Genomic DNA, 16,756 nt, shown 5'->3' on the forward strand with positions numbered 1-16,756 from the left:
GACTGCCTCCCCCCATCCACTGTGCGTCTGCCTCCCCCATCTCTCCCTCCTCTCTCTCAGGGAATATTTTTAGTCTACGACATTAGCAGCGAGCGCTCTTACCAGCACATCATGAAGTGGGTCAGTGATGTGGATGAGGTAGGTCACACGGCCTCACTGTGGTGGGGGAGGGTGGCGAGGGCTGGGAAGGGTCCTGGGAGGGGAGAGCATGGCGAGGCCCACACGGGAAGGGCTAAGGTGGTCAGAGTTGGCAAGCAGACACTACCAGGAACTCTCTCCTTCCTCTGCAGCCCTGGCTGCAGCCCCCGTGGGTAAGACATGGGGGTGAACTCCCAGCAGCCATGCCCTCATGCTCTGTACCCTGCCAGGCCTCCATGGCTGTGTCTTCCCCAGAAACGAGTTAGTACAGAGCCTCCCCTGTGCATAGCTTCCTACCCAAAATCTCAGGACCAGGTGGAATTGGGAGATTGGGGTTCCAGTCTTGGCTCTGCCACCACAGCTCTGGAGCCTTGGGCACGCCCCTGGAACTCTGAGTCCCCAGGTCCTCATCTGTAGAGTGAGAGGTTGGACTTAAGTCCAGGATCCTTTCTAGCTGTCCAACCCAAGGGAGCACCAGCATCTTCTATCCTCAACGGTCCCCATGACATCCCTCTAGGACCCCTGGGGTCAGCCGCGGTACTTGGAGGAGCCTGGCACTCGCACCCCATTGGCCCCTCTGTCCCTGGGGCTCTGAACTTTGGTGCTGGCTTGCACACCCATGGAGGCTGTATGGTGGGGAGATGGGGTGGGATGCGGAAAGCCGCACTCACTGGTGGTTCTGCCTTCCTCTGGCCCTAGTACGCACCAGAAGGTGTCCAGAAGATACTTATAGGGAATAAGGCCGATGAAGAGCAGAAACGGCAGGTGGGAAGAGAACAAGGGCAGCAGGTAAGTGGGAGTGAGCTGGCCGAATCCATCCCTGGGTTTTCCACGGGCTTCCAGGGCCAGTCCTAAGAAGGAGGGCCCAGGGTTCTGTCACTGTCACGGACCCCTCCCTCCCGCCTCCCACAGCGGCCTAAGGCATTTGGTGAGTTGCCATCCTTGAGGACAGTGACTTGGGGTCTATCCTGAAACAAAGCCCTGTCTCAGCTCCAAGGCCCCCAGAGTGGGATTACCTCTGCCTGAGAGCCTATCCTATTAACGAAGAAGAAGGACTTCAGGTTGCTGCTTCTCTAGCAGCTTCAGGAGCAGCTTGGTCCCACCATCACCTCATCCCACCCCTACCCATCCCCACTCCCTGTCCTCCTGACACCTGGACAGAGGTTGGAAGGAAAAATGTGGGAATGAAGGGTCCACAGTCAGAGAAGCCATGGCGGCAGAGAGGGCGGGAGGATGGTGCTGAGGGAACGTCTGCATAAACAGGGGGACCCCGCTCCCAGAGAACAGGAGGAACGATGGATGCCGCTGAGGCCAGAGTCACCCACTTACTCTGAGGGGTCTCAGGAGCTTTCCTGTCCCTTTTCAATCAATAGCATCCATTAGCCCTTGAAATAAAATTGTTGTTTAGGATATTAATAAAAAAGAATACATGGTCATTGAAAAGTTTGAAAGTAGAAGCTAGCTCCTACTAGAATATTTGTATTTGTTGAGTACTGTATGTGTGGCCCTGTGCTAAGCAAGTGCTTAGAGATAGATGCATTTAATCCTTCCACAGCCTTGGTTGATAGACACAGTCATCCCCTTTGAGCAGATGACAAAGCTGGGAGGCTTAAAGGGAATCAGTACGTTGTCAACCAGCTCTTAAGTGACAGCACTGGTATTCAAGTCTGCATCTGTTTGACCGCCAAGCCCATGTTTTTCATTGATTCGCCACAACTTTTTGGGCCTCTCTGTCTCCTGATACATGATGTGTGCATGCTGGGTGTGTACGTGTGCCTGTGTGTAGCTGGGTGGGGTGGGGGTGCATGGGTGGAGCACCTGCTCCCCATCTCTGCTGGCCTGTGTCTTCGGAGCTCCCAGACTCATCCGAGAAGTGATCTACTTATCTCCTGAGAAATGGTCACGACACAGCAGGGGCCCTGAGTGCAGTGGCAGAAGGATGTGCCAGGTGCCGTGGGACACCTCCCTTCCCTTGCTGACTCCCTTTCAGGAATGTCCTTCTCTTGCAGCTGGCTAGGGAGTACGGCATGGACTTCTACGAAACAAGTGCCTGCACCAACCTCAACATTAAAGAGGTGAGCACTCCAGGGCTGAGTCCAGTGGAGTGGCGAGCCAGCCGAGGGGCCAAGAGCAGATGAGCCCCGCTTGGGCAGGGGGTGGGGCGGGGGGGCGGCCACAGGGGCACCGGGGAAGAGAGGGAGACGCCCGGCCAACTGTGCCCCTTGCTTTCCCAGTCCTTCACGCGCCTGACGGAGCTGGTGCTGCAAGCCCACAGGAAGGAGCTGGAAGGTCTGAGGACACGTGCTAACCACAAGTTGGCCTTGGCAGAGCTGGAGGAGGATGAAGGCAAACCCGAGGGCCCGGCAAACTCTTCAAAAACCTGCTGGTGCTGAGCATCCTGCGTGGAGCACCCCCGCACAGCCCCGCTCTCCCCGCAGGAGGTCTGCGGGCACAGGGAGCCTGGGCCTCGCCCCGCTGCCCCTCTCCTTCGGGTGACCCTGCGGCATGTTGGCCGCTGCTCCTCCTCCCCTGCCTGGCCCCGGGGAGCAGCCTCCACCTGGGGGGGCCCCACCAGCCTGTGTCCCCAGCCACAGGCCTGCTGCGAGCCCCCCGATGTGTGACGAGCACGTCTTCACTGCCTGGAGCTCCCAGGCGATGCCCAAGTCTGGAGTCAAGGCCACTGTAGGCTCCTTGTCTCTCGGTGCGTCTGGTCTCCTCTCTGCTGTTTCTCGCTTCTTCCCACTTTTCTGTCTGTCCCTTCTGCTCGGCTGTACTCGTACGGAAGCCCTCACCTCCCTGCGCCCGCGTGTCACTGCTGGGGCAGCGCCTTCCCCTTCCTCCTCACTCAGGCCCAGGGCTGCACTCCCCCTGCTCAGCTCCCGGGAGAAGCCTCACCTGCAGCCCCCGGAGCTGCTTCCATCTCCCCCCACCACCACCTGCCCCTTCTTGTGCCACGGGCCTGCCTCCCGGGTGACCAGGCAGAGAAGAACGCAGGGGAGGAAGGAAAGCCCTAACTGGTGGTCCCCACATCTGGGACTCTCCTCCCTCCCACCCCAGTTTACCCCGTGCTTGGCTGCCCGCCCACCTGCCTCCTGGGCGAGGTCCTGGGGGACCTGAGTTTGGAGACAGGTGCTTCAGAGAAGAAAGAAAAAAAATGATGAGGGGTGGCAGGGATAAAAAGTCACCTCCATTCTCTACCTCCCATACCCCCTGGGCTCCTGAATTTCAAGATGTGGATCAAGGCCTGTGGGCACTGCAGGGGTGAGGAGAGCCCCCCCTACCCCAGAGCCAGCCACACGCTGCAGGAAGGGGAGTGTTTGGAAGAGAAGGGCCAGCTCCTGCAAGTTAAGAGCTGGGACAGCAGTTTGCAAACCAGAGGGGAATTGGGCAACAGCAGGGATTCCGGGGCCCCATCTTCCATTTCTTATGTAAGAAGGGCATTTCCCCAACACCCCCTGGCAGGTGACAGGGGACAGAACCAGGCTGGTGGTCTTTCATTGAGCCCAGCCTTCGGCTCTTAAGGTTCTCCCAAGACCCAGAGTCTGTGGGAGGAGGGCGGGATCACATGGGCAGGAGGCAGGCGAGCCCTGGGTGGGAATGCGTGGTGCTGTCCCTTCAGCCTTCAGGACCAAGTGCTCATCTTGTTCCTCGAGCTCCTGAGTCAGAGGCTCATGGGTGTGCCAACTGCCCTGTGGCAACAGGTAGGGGGAAGCCGATTCCCTCCTCCAGGGCCCTTTGTTTCAGGAAGAAGTTTCTTTAACTCCATACAGTACAGAGTAGTTTGCAGGAGGCCCTTTGAGGGGGAAAACATGTCAGTTAGCAGCCCTAGGAGGGTTCTTCCCCTCCTTCCCAAGATGGGAGAAGCTTCGGGGGGAGGATCGGTCATAAGCTGTGAGGCATGGCTGGTGCTGGAGCAAAAACAAAGAACTAGGAGTTGCACATTCACCAGTTGTTAATAAGAACCAAAGTCCAGGACACATGTGTGAAGGATTAAGAGCCCCACTGACTCCTCTGGAAAAAATGGTGAGGGATGAAATCGCCAAACCTTCCCTCCTGACTCTTAATACCACATCAGGAGAGGGCAGCTCAGGATGTAGGGACGTGGGACAGGTTATATGGAAGGAAAAAGAAAGCCAGAGTAATTGTCGGCTGATGAGAAGCGTAAAGAGCTGACTCTAGGATGAAGTCGCGACCACAGCTGAGAACGTCCTTGAGGACTTGTCTCCTCGAACGTCTAGACATAGCCAGCACCAACTCTGGGGTGGGGGGTCAGCAGTGTCAGCCCTTGGTGTGCCCTCCACCAGGGAATTGAGGGAGGGGGAGTTTATGCTGGCCATTGGCTCTGGTCTGTGGATCAGTGTCGCCACTTCCCTGAAGGTCTGGCCGAGCACCATTGCCTTCCTCTCCTAGCCCCCTCAGGAAAGGGACTGTATTTTTACTGTGCCCTAGGGGTTCTGGAAGGGAAACCTTGGGGTTGAGACTCTATGGCCTGAGAAGCCGCATCCGCGGGGCCACTGCTGGGGAGAGGTATGGGGCAGGAGGGGCGCTGGGATTTTAGGGTGCAGCTAGGCTCACCAGGTACCAGAGTCGGCCTCTCATCCCTGAACTCTGATCCAGGAGGCGGCCTGGGCCCCGGCCTTAGACTGTTGAGCAGGCGCGCCTGCCTGTGGACTCCTGACCACATCTGCATCTGCCGTCTTGAGACTCAGCGCCACCCCTGGCACCTGCTCGTGAGCCCCACCTTCTTCCTGTGACGGGTGAACTTTTGTGTGCTGTGTCTCGGGTCCAGTAGAGAAATTGTGAGCAGGGTTCATCTATTTTAAACACAGATGTTTACAAAATAAAGAATATTTCCAATCACAGTTGTGACTGCCTGTGTGAATCCCCGAGAGTGGGTCTCCATGGGACCCTGGTGGTTCAGGGGAAGGGGCAGTGCCGGTAGAAGAGGCTCCAGAACCCTAAAGCAACAGCAGTAGAAGGACATTGTAGGCAGCAAACGTCTTCCATTTGGTGCCTCTCCTAATGCCACCTGCAGGGGAGCCCAAGCAGAGCAGCCATTGCTCTGCTGTGGACACACACTGCAGAAATAAGATTGAGTTGTCATAGGTGGGGTGGGGAGTGGGGGGAATGCTGAATATCTAAGAGCTAAGAAGGTTCTCATCTCTTGGAATGGAACAGGTCTGTCTTCCTAAAGGCATGAGGCAGGATTAAGTAATCTTTCAGAAGTTCATCTTAGCCCTATGCTTGGATGGGCTTCCCTGATAGCTCAGTTGGTAAAGAATCCGCCTGCAATGCAGGAGACCCTGGTTCAATTCCTGGGTGGGGAAGATGCCCTGGGAGAAGCAACAGGCTACCCACTCCAGTATTCTTGGGCTTCCCTTGTGGCTCAACTGGTAAAGAATCCACCTGCAATACAAGAGACCTGGGTCCAATCCCTGGGTTGGGAAAATCTCCTGGAGAAGGGAAAGGCTACCACTCCAGTATTCTGGGCTGTATAGTCCATGGGGTCGCAAAGAGTCAGACATGACTGAGCGACTTTCACTTCACTTCTTTACTATGCTTGGATACCCCCAGAGAACGAGACAGTCTCGAGTCTAGGGGTCTGGGGGCTGTTGAATACTATACTCTGGGGTCTGGAGTTGATGGAAGAGGCAGAGAATGTTTGGAGGTAAAGCTAAAATAAGAAGGAAGGAGTAAAACAAGGCAGGGCCAATAGCAACCTAAAATCATAAATCTGTATTTTCCAACTTGCAGATAACTCATAAACCTTTATCCCATCTATTGGAACAATCACTTCTCTGTGAGATAAGGAAGGTGATTATCCAGGTTCAAGGGAAAAGGGAACGGGTGCTTAAGGGCCCCAAGGAACAATGGTAGTCAAGCTGAAAAGGACCAGCCGGAACTGAAATCTCTGGAGGGGAAGCTTGGGATTTCTATTGAGAAAAATCTCTACTTGCAATTCTCATTTGCAGCCAGAGTTGGGAGCCGCTGACAGAGGCTTTCTGCCTATTAAGCCAGTGCCGTTTCCAGAACAACTGTCCTTGTAGAAAGCTGCGTTAGTGCACGTCCAAAATTACAAGCTTCTGAAAAATGGGACAGTTTGAGGGAAAGTTGGAAACAAAGAGCTACCTTAGCAGAGCTTCATCAATTTTATTCAATCATGTAAGGTGAGAGAGAGCCCGGGTGACTCAAAGTGTCCTGGAGAAAAGGGATGGCATTTACCTAAGGAAGAGAGCACCCCTACCTCTCATCTCAAGATTTGCATGGTCTTCCTGGAGAGGGTCCCAGAAGGGCAGTCAGTAAGAGGCGTCTGGAAGCCTGAGAGTACTTGGGGAGTGCCAGGCATGCAGGTGAATCTGGCAATTTCATGTTAAAGTTTAGCCCACTGTCAGGGCCAAGTTCTGACTCAGTGGCTTCAGGGGGACGTTTATTGGTTTTTCCCAGGAATTCCATCCAGCCTCAGCAGGGAACATACTTCCCTCTGTGTTTCCTGCTGCCTCTTCTAGTGGCAAAGGATTCCCTCCCCACTTAGGTAATGGAGACTTGTTTGTGGGGAGCAGCCCGTGGAGATATATGGGCTTCCTTGTTGCCAAGAACAGCCATGAATAGGCTACAAAACATAGAAAAGCCAGGCACTGCCTGGAGAGTTGCTCCATCCTCCCAGCAAATCAGATTCTCAAGACCAGCTGCTCCCCAGCCTGGTTTCTTCTTGTTCTTGGAGATGGTTCCCAAGGGACACATACCTGTGAACACACTCTCTAGTAAACAACTGCATTGTTATTGAAATTTCACTCTAAAATCCCCAAACCAGGTAAAGCCTAATTGCCAGCTTTACTGATGGAAAAATCCAGGCATTAAAAAATAAATAAGAAACAAAACAAACCCCTGATTTGTTGCATCCATGGGCGTTTGGAAGAATAAAGTATTAGGCCTTTATAGTTTCTGTGGGCTTCCGGGGCTCTGCTCCCCTGAGAGCCCTTAGGAGGTCCTCAGATGTGTTGAAAAACTGAGTGGCTTAGCTGGGTCTAGAACCACAGCAGCTTCGACTCCTTGCACACTTTCTTCTGTGGAGAATGACCAGCACAACTGCCTCTGGAAAGTCTTCAGGACCTGAGCCTTTGTCTGAAAAAAGGTAAACCCCCTCCCCGAGTTTACCCACCTGCTCTGTGACTCCTCTCTGTTATCCCAGCCACAATCGACTGCATCCTCCTGACCCTTTGGGAGCAGGGTGAGGGGTATTAGAGGAGATGGCTCAGAGCAGGAGAAGGGTAGATGTACCCTCTGGGACAAGTACCATCATTCACTGAAAGACTTTTCAAGACAAACACAGCCTCACCTCTTCAGACTGGGTGCAAGCTGAAGCACCGAAAGCCATTATTTTAGAAAATCACACACCATCCTCCCAAGGGTCCCTTTGATTTTATGCTTGTAGAAGGTAATGGCCAAAGAGAGAAATGGAAACGGTAACGTGTATTTCGATGGTAGTCTGAGTCAAGGGGACATGCACCCAATTCCCTTCCTTATCGTTCAGCCCGCGGCAGACCCTGGCCTCTCGACTGCACAGTTCACAGCTCAGCCCTCAGCAGGCATGCAATAAACGTCTGTGCCAAGTGAAAACCACTTGCTGGGGCAAACAGGAGTCAGTCTTGCTTCCCTCCCTCCCTTTTTTCCTCCTCTCCGACCACTGGGGCTCTGGTTTCCCGCAAGCAGTGAATTATTGATGTCTACTCAGAGATAACACATTGGCCCTTCCCAGGTTGCCAACCGGGTGGGGCAGGGAGGTGGCTTTGTTCAGAGTCTGTAAATAGGAGGAGCAAGTTTCTTGTTCAAACAGCACTTACAGGTAGGTGACTATTTTTGCTAAGTCATCCTGGGGATGCTCAAAGCCCCATTGTGAGATCCTTCCTGGCTCCTCCTTCCTCCCCACCCCTTTAATCGACCCTTAAGTGGGATCACAAGGCTCTGCCACTCACTCTGCACGTCCATCATGGCTTACATTGCCAAGTCCTTCTACGACCTCAGTGCTATCAGCCTGGATGGGGAGAAGGTAGATTTCAATACATTCCGAGGCAGGGCAGTGCTGATTGAGAACGTGGCCTCGCTTTGAGGCACAACCACCCGGGACTTCACCCAACTCAACGAGCTGCAATGCCGCTTCCCCAGGCGTCTGGTGGTTCTTGGCTTCCCTTGCAATCAATTTGGACATCAGGTGAGAGGTCCCTGGACTTGGACTGCTGAAGCTCTAGAGGACTAAGGAGAGGGGGAGAATGACTGTGTGCTGGAGTGTCTGGAATTATGGGGTATGTTTTGTTAAGCAAGGTCTATAGGTACAGGTGAGTACCGGGGGAAGTCAGTATGAGTCTGTCTGTGACAGCACACCAAAGATGTGGATTTCATGGTTTCTTGTCTTCCCACTACACTCACTCCATGAGGGTTGGTACCAGGTCTGGTTTTCTCTGCACTGTGTCCTTGGTGCCTAGGGTATAGAAGACATTCATTAAATATTTGTTGAATGAATGATGGAGGAAACAGAAGATAAAGAATCAAATTAGGATTGAACTGACTCAGGAGACCGTTGTTCTCACTAGACTTGATTCTGCTATTTAATGGGTCAGTGCCCACTCAATTTTTCTGTTTTGGTTTCCTCATCCATAAACTAGGGATAATACCACTTGTCTCATATAGGAGGGCTTCCCTGGTGGCTCGGCAGTAAAGAATCTGCCTGAGTGTAGGAGACAAGGATTCGATCCCTGGGTCGGGAAGACCCCCTGGAAAAGGAAATGGCAACTCGTTCCAGTATTCTTGCCTGGGAAATCCCATGGACAGAGAAGCCTGGTGGGCTACAGTCCATGGGGTCAGAAGAGCTGGGCACGAAGGATTATTGTGAGGTTGATAGTGTAAGAGCTACAAAAGTAACTTGGAAAATATAAATATGAAAAAGCAAGCAACTTTATTATTTAGATTGAAAGGTTTTGTTTGTTTGAAAGCAGCCAAGTGGACAGTGAATTTGGGGGAAGGCAAAGGGTTTATAAAGTGCGTGTGTTGCCTCTGGGTATCATATGCTCCTCAATGTCCCTGATTAATGGGTCAAGTTGTTACACATCTTTAGCCCACACAACTCAAGTTATCTTTTAGGGATTCTTCTATTTTCACTTAGGATTTTAATAGCACAAGCAGGCAGAATGTCCCTAAGTGAACCCTCCAATTATAATCCCTTTGGTTCAATTCACAGAGGCCTGAAGGCAAGGAAGAGATTGGCAGAGATACAGGCAGGAAGGCTGAAATGTCACTGGTTGTGACAGACCTGAGCCCAAACCATGAGTGCTCTCACTGTACCGTCCCCGTCTCAACTCCGTTTCTAGACGTGGCCAGGACAAGAGAGATACAAGAGGCAAAACCTCCTCACAGGTGCCTCCAGCCACCACTTCAGGCCAGCCAGTTGCTGGAGGGAATTCATAATGTACCAGTAGCCAGCCAGCCATGTGCATTAGGAGATAAGACTTTAATAGCCATCAACTCTGGGCTCAAGATGTCATGACGGCCTGGAACTGACTGTACTAATCGGTTCTAGTAGGTCAGAGGCGGGAACTTTTTCCCAGAGGGAGATACCGGACTCTTAGACTTGGGGGTGGGGGTGGAAAATAAGGGTTTCCATGGGCCTTTGAGGGTTGTCAGGGGTGGAGAATCCTAAGCAGGGTTAAGACAGGGCTGGCAGCAGGGAGAGAAGACAGGTAATGGGTTGAGAGCTAAAGCATTCTAGCTGAGGGTGAGGTCTAAGAGGAAGGAACCATAATTACACATGCACAACTTTTGCCCTTCTTGCACTTATTTCCGTAACTTCCCCTTCCCCTGGCCGATTCCAGAAGCCTAAACCCTTTATCCTATTTAATTCATGCCTGGTGGCCATGAAGTAATTTCATATACAGTACATTCATTGTTGGTGCTAATCTATTTTATCTTTATATGGCACCTGAAAGCTAGTCTTCCTTGGATGGGGTTCTCCTTCATCAAAGTTTTCTCCTACTTGTACTTCAGATCTAGGACGAGGCAAGATGAAAGGAAGAAGCTATAAATCCCATTCTTCTAGACTTCAATTTCACCTTTAGTTTGAGGAGCTGAGTAGGGCAGAGGCCGAGGCTATATTCAACACTCACAGGTAATTAGAAGAGAGGCACAATCAGGACAGAAGGAAAGGGAAGGTGGTGGCAGGCATGTGAGTGTGTGTGCATGCAGATGTGAGTGTGTGCAGGCTCTGTGTATGTGTGTGTGTGCCTGCAGCTACATAAGTGGAAGAAGGGTTCTAGGCAGTGTGACCTGAGCCCCCTTTCCTTTTCTACTTCCCTGAGCTGAAGGTTCCTTGAAGATTCAGACATACCCTAAGAACTGCTCAGGGTAGATCGAGAGAGAAGCAACAGCTCAAAAGCGCTAAATCTTCAGTACAAGAACAGCCAAACTAGGATCTTTGAGAACTTTCAGAAACAACAGCAAACCATCAGGACAATAGCTCTGAGAGGGAAAACTCTGAGTCAATAGTAGGGCAAAATGAATGAAGAAGAGACGGAATAGGAAGGGGGATAGACTGCAGCCTACCAGGCTCCTCCACCCATGGGATTTTCCAGGCAAGAGTACTGAAGTGGGGTGCCACTGCCTTCTTCAGGAAGGGGGAAGATACCTAGAAAGAATGACCCTGTGGAGTACAGAAGAGTGAAAGGCTGTGTAGATTCTCCATCTTCCCCTTGCCTTTTCCAAGCTTTGTCTCTTTGCTCCCCCAGGAGAACTGTCAGAATGAAGAGATCTTGAACAGCCTCAAGTACGTCCGCCCCGGGGGTGGGTTCCAGCCCACCTTCACCCTTGTCCAGAAGTGTGATGTGAATGGTCAGAATGAGCATCCTGTCTTTGCCTACCTGAAGGATAAGCTCCCCTACCCTTATGACGACCCGTTTTCCCTCATGACCGATCCCAAGTTCATCATTTGGAGCCCCGTGCGCCGCTCAGATGTGTCCTGGAACTTTGAGAAGTTCCTCATTGGGCCGGAAGGGGAGCCCTTCCGCCGCTACAGCCGCACCTTCCAAACCATCAACATCGAGCCTGACATCAAGCGCCTCCTCAAAGTTGCCATATAGACACTAGCAGGTCTATCTCCTCCCGCCCTGAGCGTCTTTCCTGAGCATTCACTGTGCCCTCAGAAGACTGCTGGGCCCAGGCTTTCCCTTCAGAACATCCCCTTCACTGAAGAGCCTTGCCTTTCTGGTCTGCCTGTTTCCTTCCCCTACCCGCAACCTTCTGGTTGGTGATTCAACCTGAGGCTCCAAGACATGGGTGGGCTCTGTGTCTTCACAGAATGATGGCACCTTCCTAAATCTGTATGGGCGGTGTTTGAGAAGAGTGAAGGCCTGGAGCCAGCCTGTGGGCTGAGTCCAATAAAGGGTGGGTGTGGAAACGGCCAGGCTCTGTGTGTCTTTTTCCTTGACCAAGTGGGGAGGGGTGGCAGGGCTGCAGGCAGAACTGGGGGTGGGCAGCACGCAAAAGCTGAGGAGGGGGCCTCTGATCAAGGGGGCGCCCCAATTCCTGTCCGGAAAGCAAGCTCTGGTCAAGGTCAACAGTGGCAGGTGGTTTCGGGAAATGTGAACTGTCTTATTCCTTTATGGCTCTTCTTCCGGACTGAGGAAAGGTGATAATGAGAAGAAAGGGGAAGTGGCAGAAGCACTGGGAAGGTGGTCAGAGGATTCCAGTTAGGAAGACGTCAGTTCCTCTGTGGGTACTGGGCTGACCAAACATTATCTGCATCTTGAGACAGTGAATTTGGTCCACTTACTGACAGAAAGGGTGTGGCAGGGACAGTTACAGGGAACATAAAGAGCTCTTTGCCCATCTCCTGAGCACTTAGTGGAGTAATGTTTGTTTTGGATGCATTGTTAGATGGACTCGCCCTTCTTTTTAAAGTTCGCATTCCACCCCTATCATTCTCACACGCCCACATTCACAAAAGGGACAAGTTTAGGCGTGGATGGTTGGTTTCCCTTCCTGTGAGGGCAGGGAAGGGAGACAGCCTCCCTTCAGACAGTCAGACTGTTTATAACCCGACATGATAGCTGTTCTCTGTGAGGACAGAGTTCTGCCGAATGGCTTGGAAGGATGGTGCCCTCGATTCCTCACCTAGTGCAGGTGCTCTCAAAAGCACCACCGAGGCCAGGCTCTGTCATACTCTAGAAAAGAAGAGTCACTGCCCCCCACTCTGTCCCACAAACCTCTTCCTGGAAACCTCATTTTGCCTCTCCTTCTTCGATCACTATATGGAATATTTTACTTCTCAGGGACAATTCTCCCAGCTGGACACATCAGTTTGAGAACCCCACGCAGAGGGGAAAATGCTTTTTCTAGGATGTTCCCCATAACTGTTTTCCAAGCACTCACATCATCTGAAAAGTAAATGTGGGATAGAGGTTAAGGATCCCCACTGTCTGACCTTCTACTAAAGCTGTCATCGACGGTGCTTTATTTCAAAACGGTAACCTGAGTGGTACAGTGGGAATCCCCTGGCATGTTTCTGAAGGCCTCCTGCTAAATTAAGGTCGCCCTTAACTTGACTCTTGAGAACTCAAGCCTTTTAAGATTTCTACTGTCAGAGCCAACAGCTAGGGTATGGGTTCTATTTTTTTCGTAGGGGGCAAGATTAAGCACTGATTCTAGAGTAAAAACTGCAGAAATAGAATGGGACTTCCTGTGGAATGCCGGCATGATTTGTTCATCATCTTCACAGTGCCATTGCCTGCTGTGATGTCCAACAGCAGAGCCAGCTTTCCTGGGCACGGACACTATGCCATAGGCAACTGGGGACCTCATATGCCAGAACAATGTCTTGGGTCTTCCCCAGGAGGCTCAAGTTTAGAGAATTATTTAGAGAGTCCCAAAGGAATGTGAATTACACTGTAAGTGATTTTGCAGAGTCAGAATGGGCCATGGTGCTAGAAGAGGGCTCCTCATTTGGGCAGGGAAATGTTGTTTGCTTCAGAAATGAGGAATTATTTCCTTTATTCCTCATCTTGTTTGTCCCCTTTACATCCTCAGATGTATCAGTTTATGGTCATAAACAGCCATGGCAAACCTTAATGTAATCACCCACTTTTCTAGATCAACATGATGTTTTAATCAAATTTCCCCAGGGGCACTCAGGAAGCAAAAGTCCTATAAATAGGCTTTCCCAGAAGTGCTGAAATAATGCTACTTTAGAGGAGGGACAGAGAGAATCATTCCTCTAGGGCTCTTAAAAAAATACAGTTTAGAATAAGTGATTTTAGGGGCCCATATACATAGACTGAAACTGATGGTTATTTCCATGACTATGTTCCCATAACTAAATCTCCTCACTTTAAGATTAAGAAAGTCCAAGCCAAATGTTTACAGGTGATTTCAAATCTAGTGATTTCTTATAATCACCATCACAACCATCATCCAAATTACCATATACCATACCCCCACACTGCCCTAAGTACTTTCTATACTCTAGGTTATTTAATCCTCATACTGATCCTAAGGAATATTTATCTCTATTTAAAGAGTTGGTAATGGAGAAAGAAACTTTTCAAGGACAAAGGTCTAGTGAGGGGCAGGGTTGAAAGTTAAACCCAGCTCAGTTTGACTCCAAAGCTTCTACAATTAACCATGACACAACCGTGCTTTCTTCTATCTCAGAGTTCCTGCAGACCCCTGACAGCTGCCTGTACACAGACTGTATGACCTAATGATGCTTTCACTTAACATTATATCATGATTTTAAAACTCTGTGAAGGAGGCATGATTGTGTCTACTTTTCCACTGAAGAAGGCAAGGTACAGAGAGAATGACTTGCCCAACGTCCCACAATGAGCAGGTGGCAGAGCAAGTTTCAAACCCAGGTCTCTTGATTTTCCTTCTACCCAACCACAGCATATCTCACAATAGAGACTTGTACTATAGTCAAGAAACATACATTTTAAAACTGACAGCCTCAAATTCTGTCAAGTTTAACTTAGCTTTGCTTACAAAAAAGAATGAAACTGAAAACGATTCTTGTTACATTGAAATAAACGACAGTGAATGTATACTTCTTAGTGATGACTTACAAGCTAACAAACCATATCTGGCTCTGTCTAGACTATATCACATGTCAATTAATTAGCATTTGGAGAACTCAAGACCATTTGAGTAAGATAGAGCAAACTAAAACTATAGCAAACATGCTGAGCTTTGAGTTTCAGGAGCCAGACTAGGTCGACCCCAGCCTGTACATCATGAAGCAGGGAGAGAAAGAATGAGATGCCAGCACAAGTTCATGTTTCCCACGACACTCCCACGAAGGTCCTTTCTTCTTCTTACATCTCAGAGAAGGAAGTAAAGAAGACAAATGCTTTTGCCTGGTTCCCCTTTACTTAAACAGAGAAATACAGAAGTAGAACTGCATTTAAGAGGTCTTTGTTCTATTAGATCCACCAAAAAATGCTATAAGATATATAAGGAAGATCGCCAAACACAGTACAATGCTGGTTTAATAATAATGAAATATATAAGTAGGATCTTACGTTTAAATTTTTTGTAATATATTGTCCAAAAACAGATAATTATAGACATGAGGATATCGGGAAGGGCATATAAATTCATACTCTTGAACTCCAAAAGACTTAAGTTGGAAGTAATAGCAAACTCCAAGAAGGGACAATTCAGAAACTATAATGGGCTTAGTGCTGCTATTTAAAGTAATGAAACATTTTCTCTGCTTTCTGGATTCAATTCACCAAATGATTTCCTCAGCAGGTCAGATATAGATTTGCAGAAAGTGGAAAACATTTTCCAGGAATAAAACAACTGATCCCTAAGAACAGCTGCGTTACTTTTCTGAATAATAAATCTTAGTCTGACATGCCCAGATTCCTCAGAGTGCTGTCACTGATATTCTCGACCTCTTCCTAACCTTGCCAGACTCTCACACTTCATGTGTACTGAACACTATGACTGTGAGAGCATCACTGTACTACGTGACCTGGACTCAGTTGCTTAACTTCTTTTTGCCTCAGTTTATCTGGCTCTAAAACTGGGGTAACAATAGTACCTACCCTCATGGAATGGTTAATGAGGACGAAACAAGTGCTTAAAATGGCCTTGGCACGTAGTAAGTATTCAGTAAACCTCAGCTATTATCATTATTCCTGTTACATAACAAAGCTTTCCCCTGATATCAACAACTTGGCTCACTCCGTTCAGAGGGTCTGAGATACGAACAAGAAACAATTCTGCTTTAATGCCTGACGCTTAAGTTTTGATTTCAGAATGAGAACTAACTAAAACAATCTCATCCTATCTAGTACTTTATATGCCTTCCAAAGCATTTTACATTTACATGATTTTTGAATCTTCTAACAATACCATGAAGTATAATATCAATTTATACTACAGCGATTCTATAGAGACAATAAAGTCTAGCATGACACTTTGCTTAATGGTTATACTGCTACCAAATGGCAGAGGCCTAAATGCCAGGTTTTACAACACCCAAGCCAGTGTTCTTTCAACTATGCAAGGTAAGATCTCTTTAGAGCAACTGAAACCATTCTACTTTATTAACTAAAGTCTGTTCTTTATTCAGATTTCCTTAGTTTTACCAAATGTCCTTTTTCTGGTGCAGGATCTCATTCAGGATACCAGATTACATTTAATAGTCATGTGTCTTTAGGCTCTTTATGGCTATGAGAGCTCCTCAGATTTCCTTTCTTTGACGACCTTGACAGTTTTGAGGAGTACTGGTCAGGTATTTTCCTCAATTGGGATTTCTCTCTCAACTGGGATTTATCTGAAGTTTTTCTCATGATTAGACTGAAGTTTTGGGTTTGGGGGAGGAAGACCCCAAAGGTAACATGTCATTCTTATCACATATCAAGAGTAATGCTATCAACATGGCTTATCATCAGTGATGTTAATCTTGATCACCAGGCTAATGTCTGTCAGATCTCTCATTGAAATAAAAGTTAAAATTACTTTTCCCCCTTTCCATACTCTACTCTTTGGAAGGAAGTCATGTAAACCCATAGTTAAGGAGTTAGGAGTATCTACATACATTATTTGAAATTTTCCTATGTGAGAGACTTAACTATTCTCTCCAATATATGTATTTATTCAGTCATTCACATAGGGACTCATGAATATTTATTTTATAGTTTGGGTTATAATCCCATACTACTTTATTTTGTTGCTCAGATTGTTCCAGCCTTGGTCACTGGGAGGTTCTTTGGGGGGTTCTTCCGTCCCTTTGACATACTCCCAGTCACTGTGATTTCCCTTCAAGCACTTCCTTTTTTTATGGCTCAAGATACTCCAAGCTTACCTTGTACATTTACTGCCCCAGTCCTAGACTCAGTCACTTCTCCAGGGAGTCCTAGATTCCTGTTGTTGGAACCGAGATGTGGGCACTAGTTGTGCTTTCCATCCTAGTTCTTTTTCAGCCACTTACAGCTAACAAAGATGCCTCATCCTGGCTGCACTGATACGCACTGGGAACTTTAGCAGAAGAGCTCAGCAATCTCCTAAATTATTTCTGTTGTGGGGGCAGTGGGGCCTGCACTACACAGCTTGTGGGGTCTTAGTTTCC

The 16,756-nt window shown here is 49.1% G+C and overlaps 2 protein-coding genes across 2 annotated transcripts in view; both read left to right on the plus strand.

Annotated features, from left to right (window-relative positions):
* The window catches only part of RAB15 (RAB15, member RAS oncogene family), a 20,968-nt gene extending 15,968 nt beyond the window's left edge, over positions 1-5,000 (plus strand). The window contains exons 4-7 of the mRNA XM_010846761.1: positions 61-138; positions 838-927; positions 2,148-2,213; positions 2,373-5,000. Coding sequence (XP_010845063.1) covers positions 61-138; positions 838-927; positions 2,148-2,213; positions 2,373-2,531 — 393 coding nt within the window. The 3' untranslated portion in view covers positions 2,532-5,000. The remainder of the gene's footprint in view (positions 1-60; positions 139-837; positions 928-2,147; positions 2,214-2,372) is intronic.
* A 2,882-nt stretch (positions 5,001-7,882) lies between these two features.
* On the plus strand, positions 7,883-16,750 carry GPX2 (glutathione peroxidase 2 (gastrointestinal)). Its single transcript, XM_010846762.1, is given in 2 exon segments — positions 7,883-8,347; positions 10,911-16,750. Coding segments are annotated over 2 exon segments (573 nt in total). The 5' UTR covers positions 7,883-8,125; the 3' UTR covers positions 11,262-16,750.
* The last annotated feature ends 6 nt before the right edge of the window (positions 16,751-16,756 follow it).

Source organism: Bison bison, unplaced genomic scaffold, assembly GCF_000754665.1.
Source record: "Bison bison bison isolate TAMUID 2011002044 unplaced genomic scaffold, Bison_UMD1.0 scf7180017864239, whole genome shotgun sequence".
Classification (NCBI taxonomy): domain Eukaryota; kingdom Metazoa; phylum Chordata; class Mammalia; order Artiodactyla; family Bovidae; genus Bison; species Bison bison.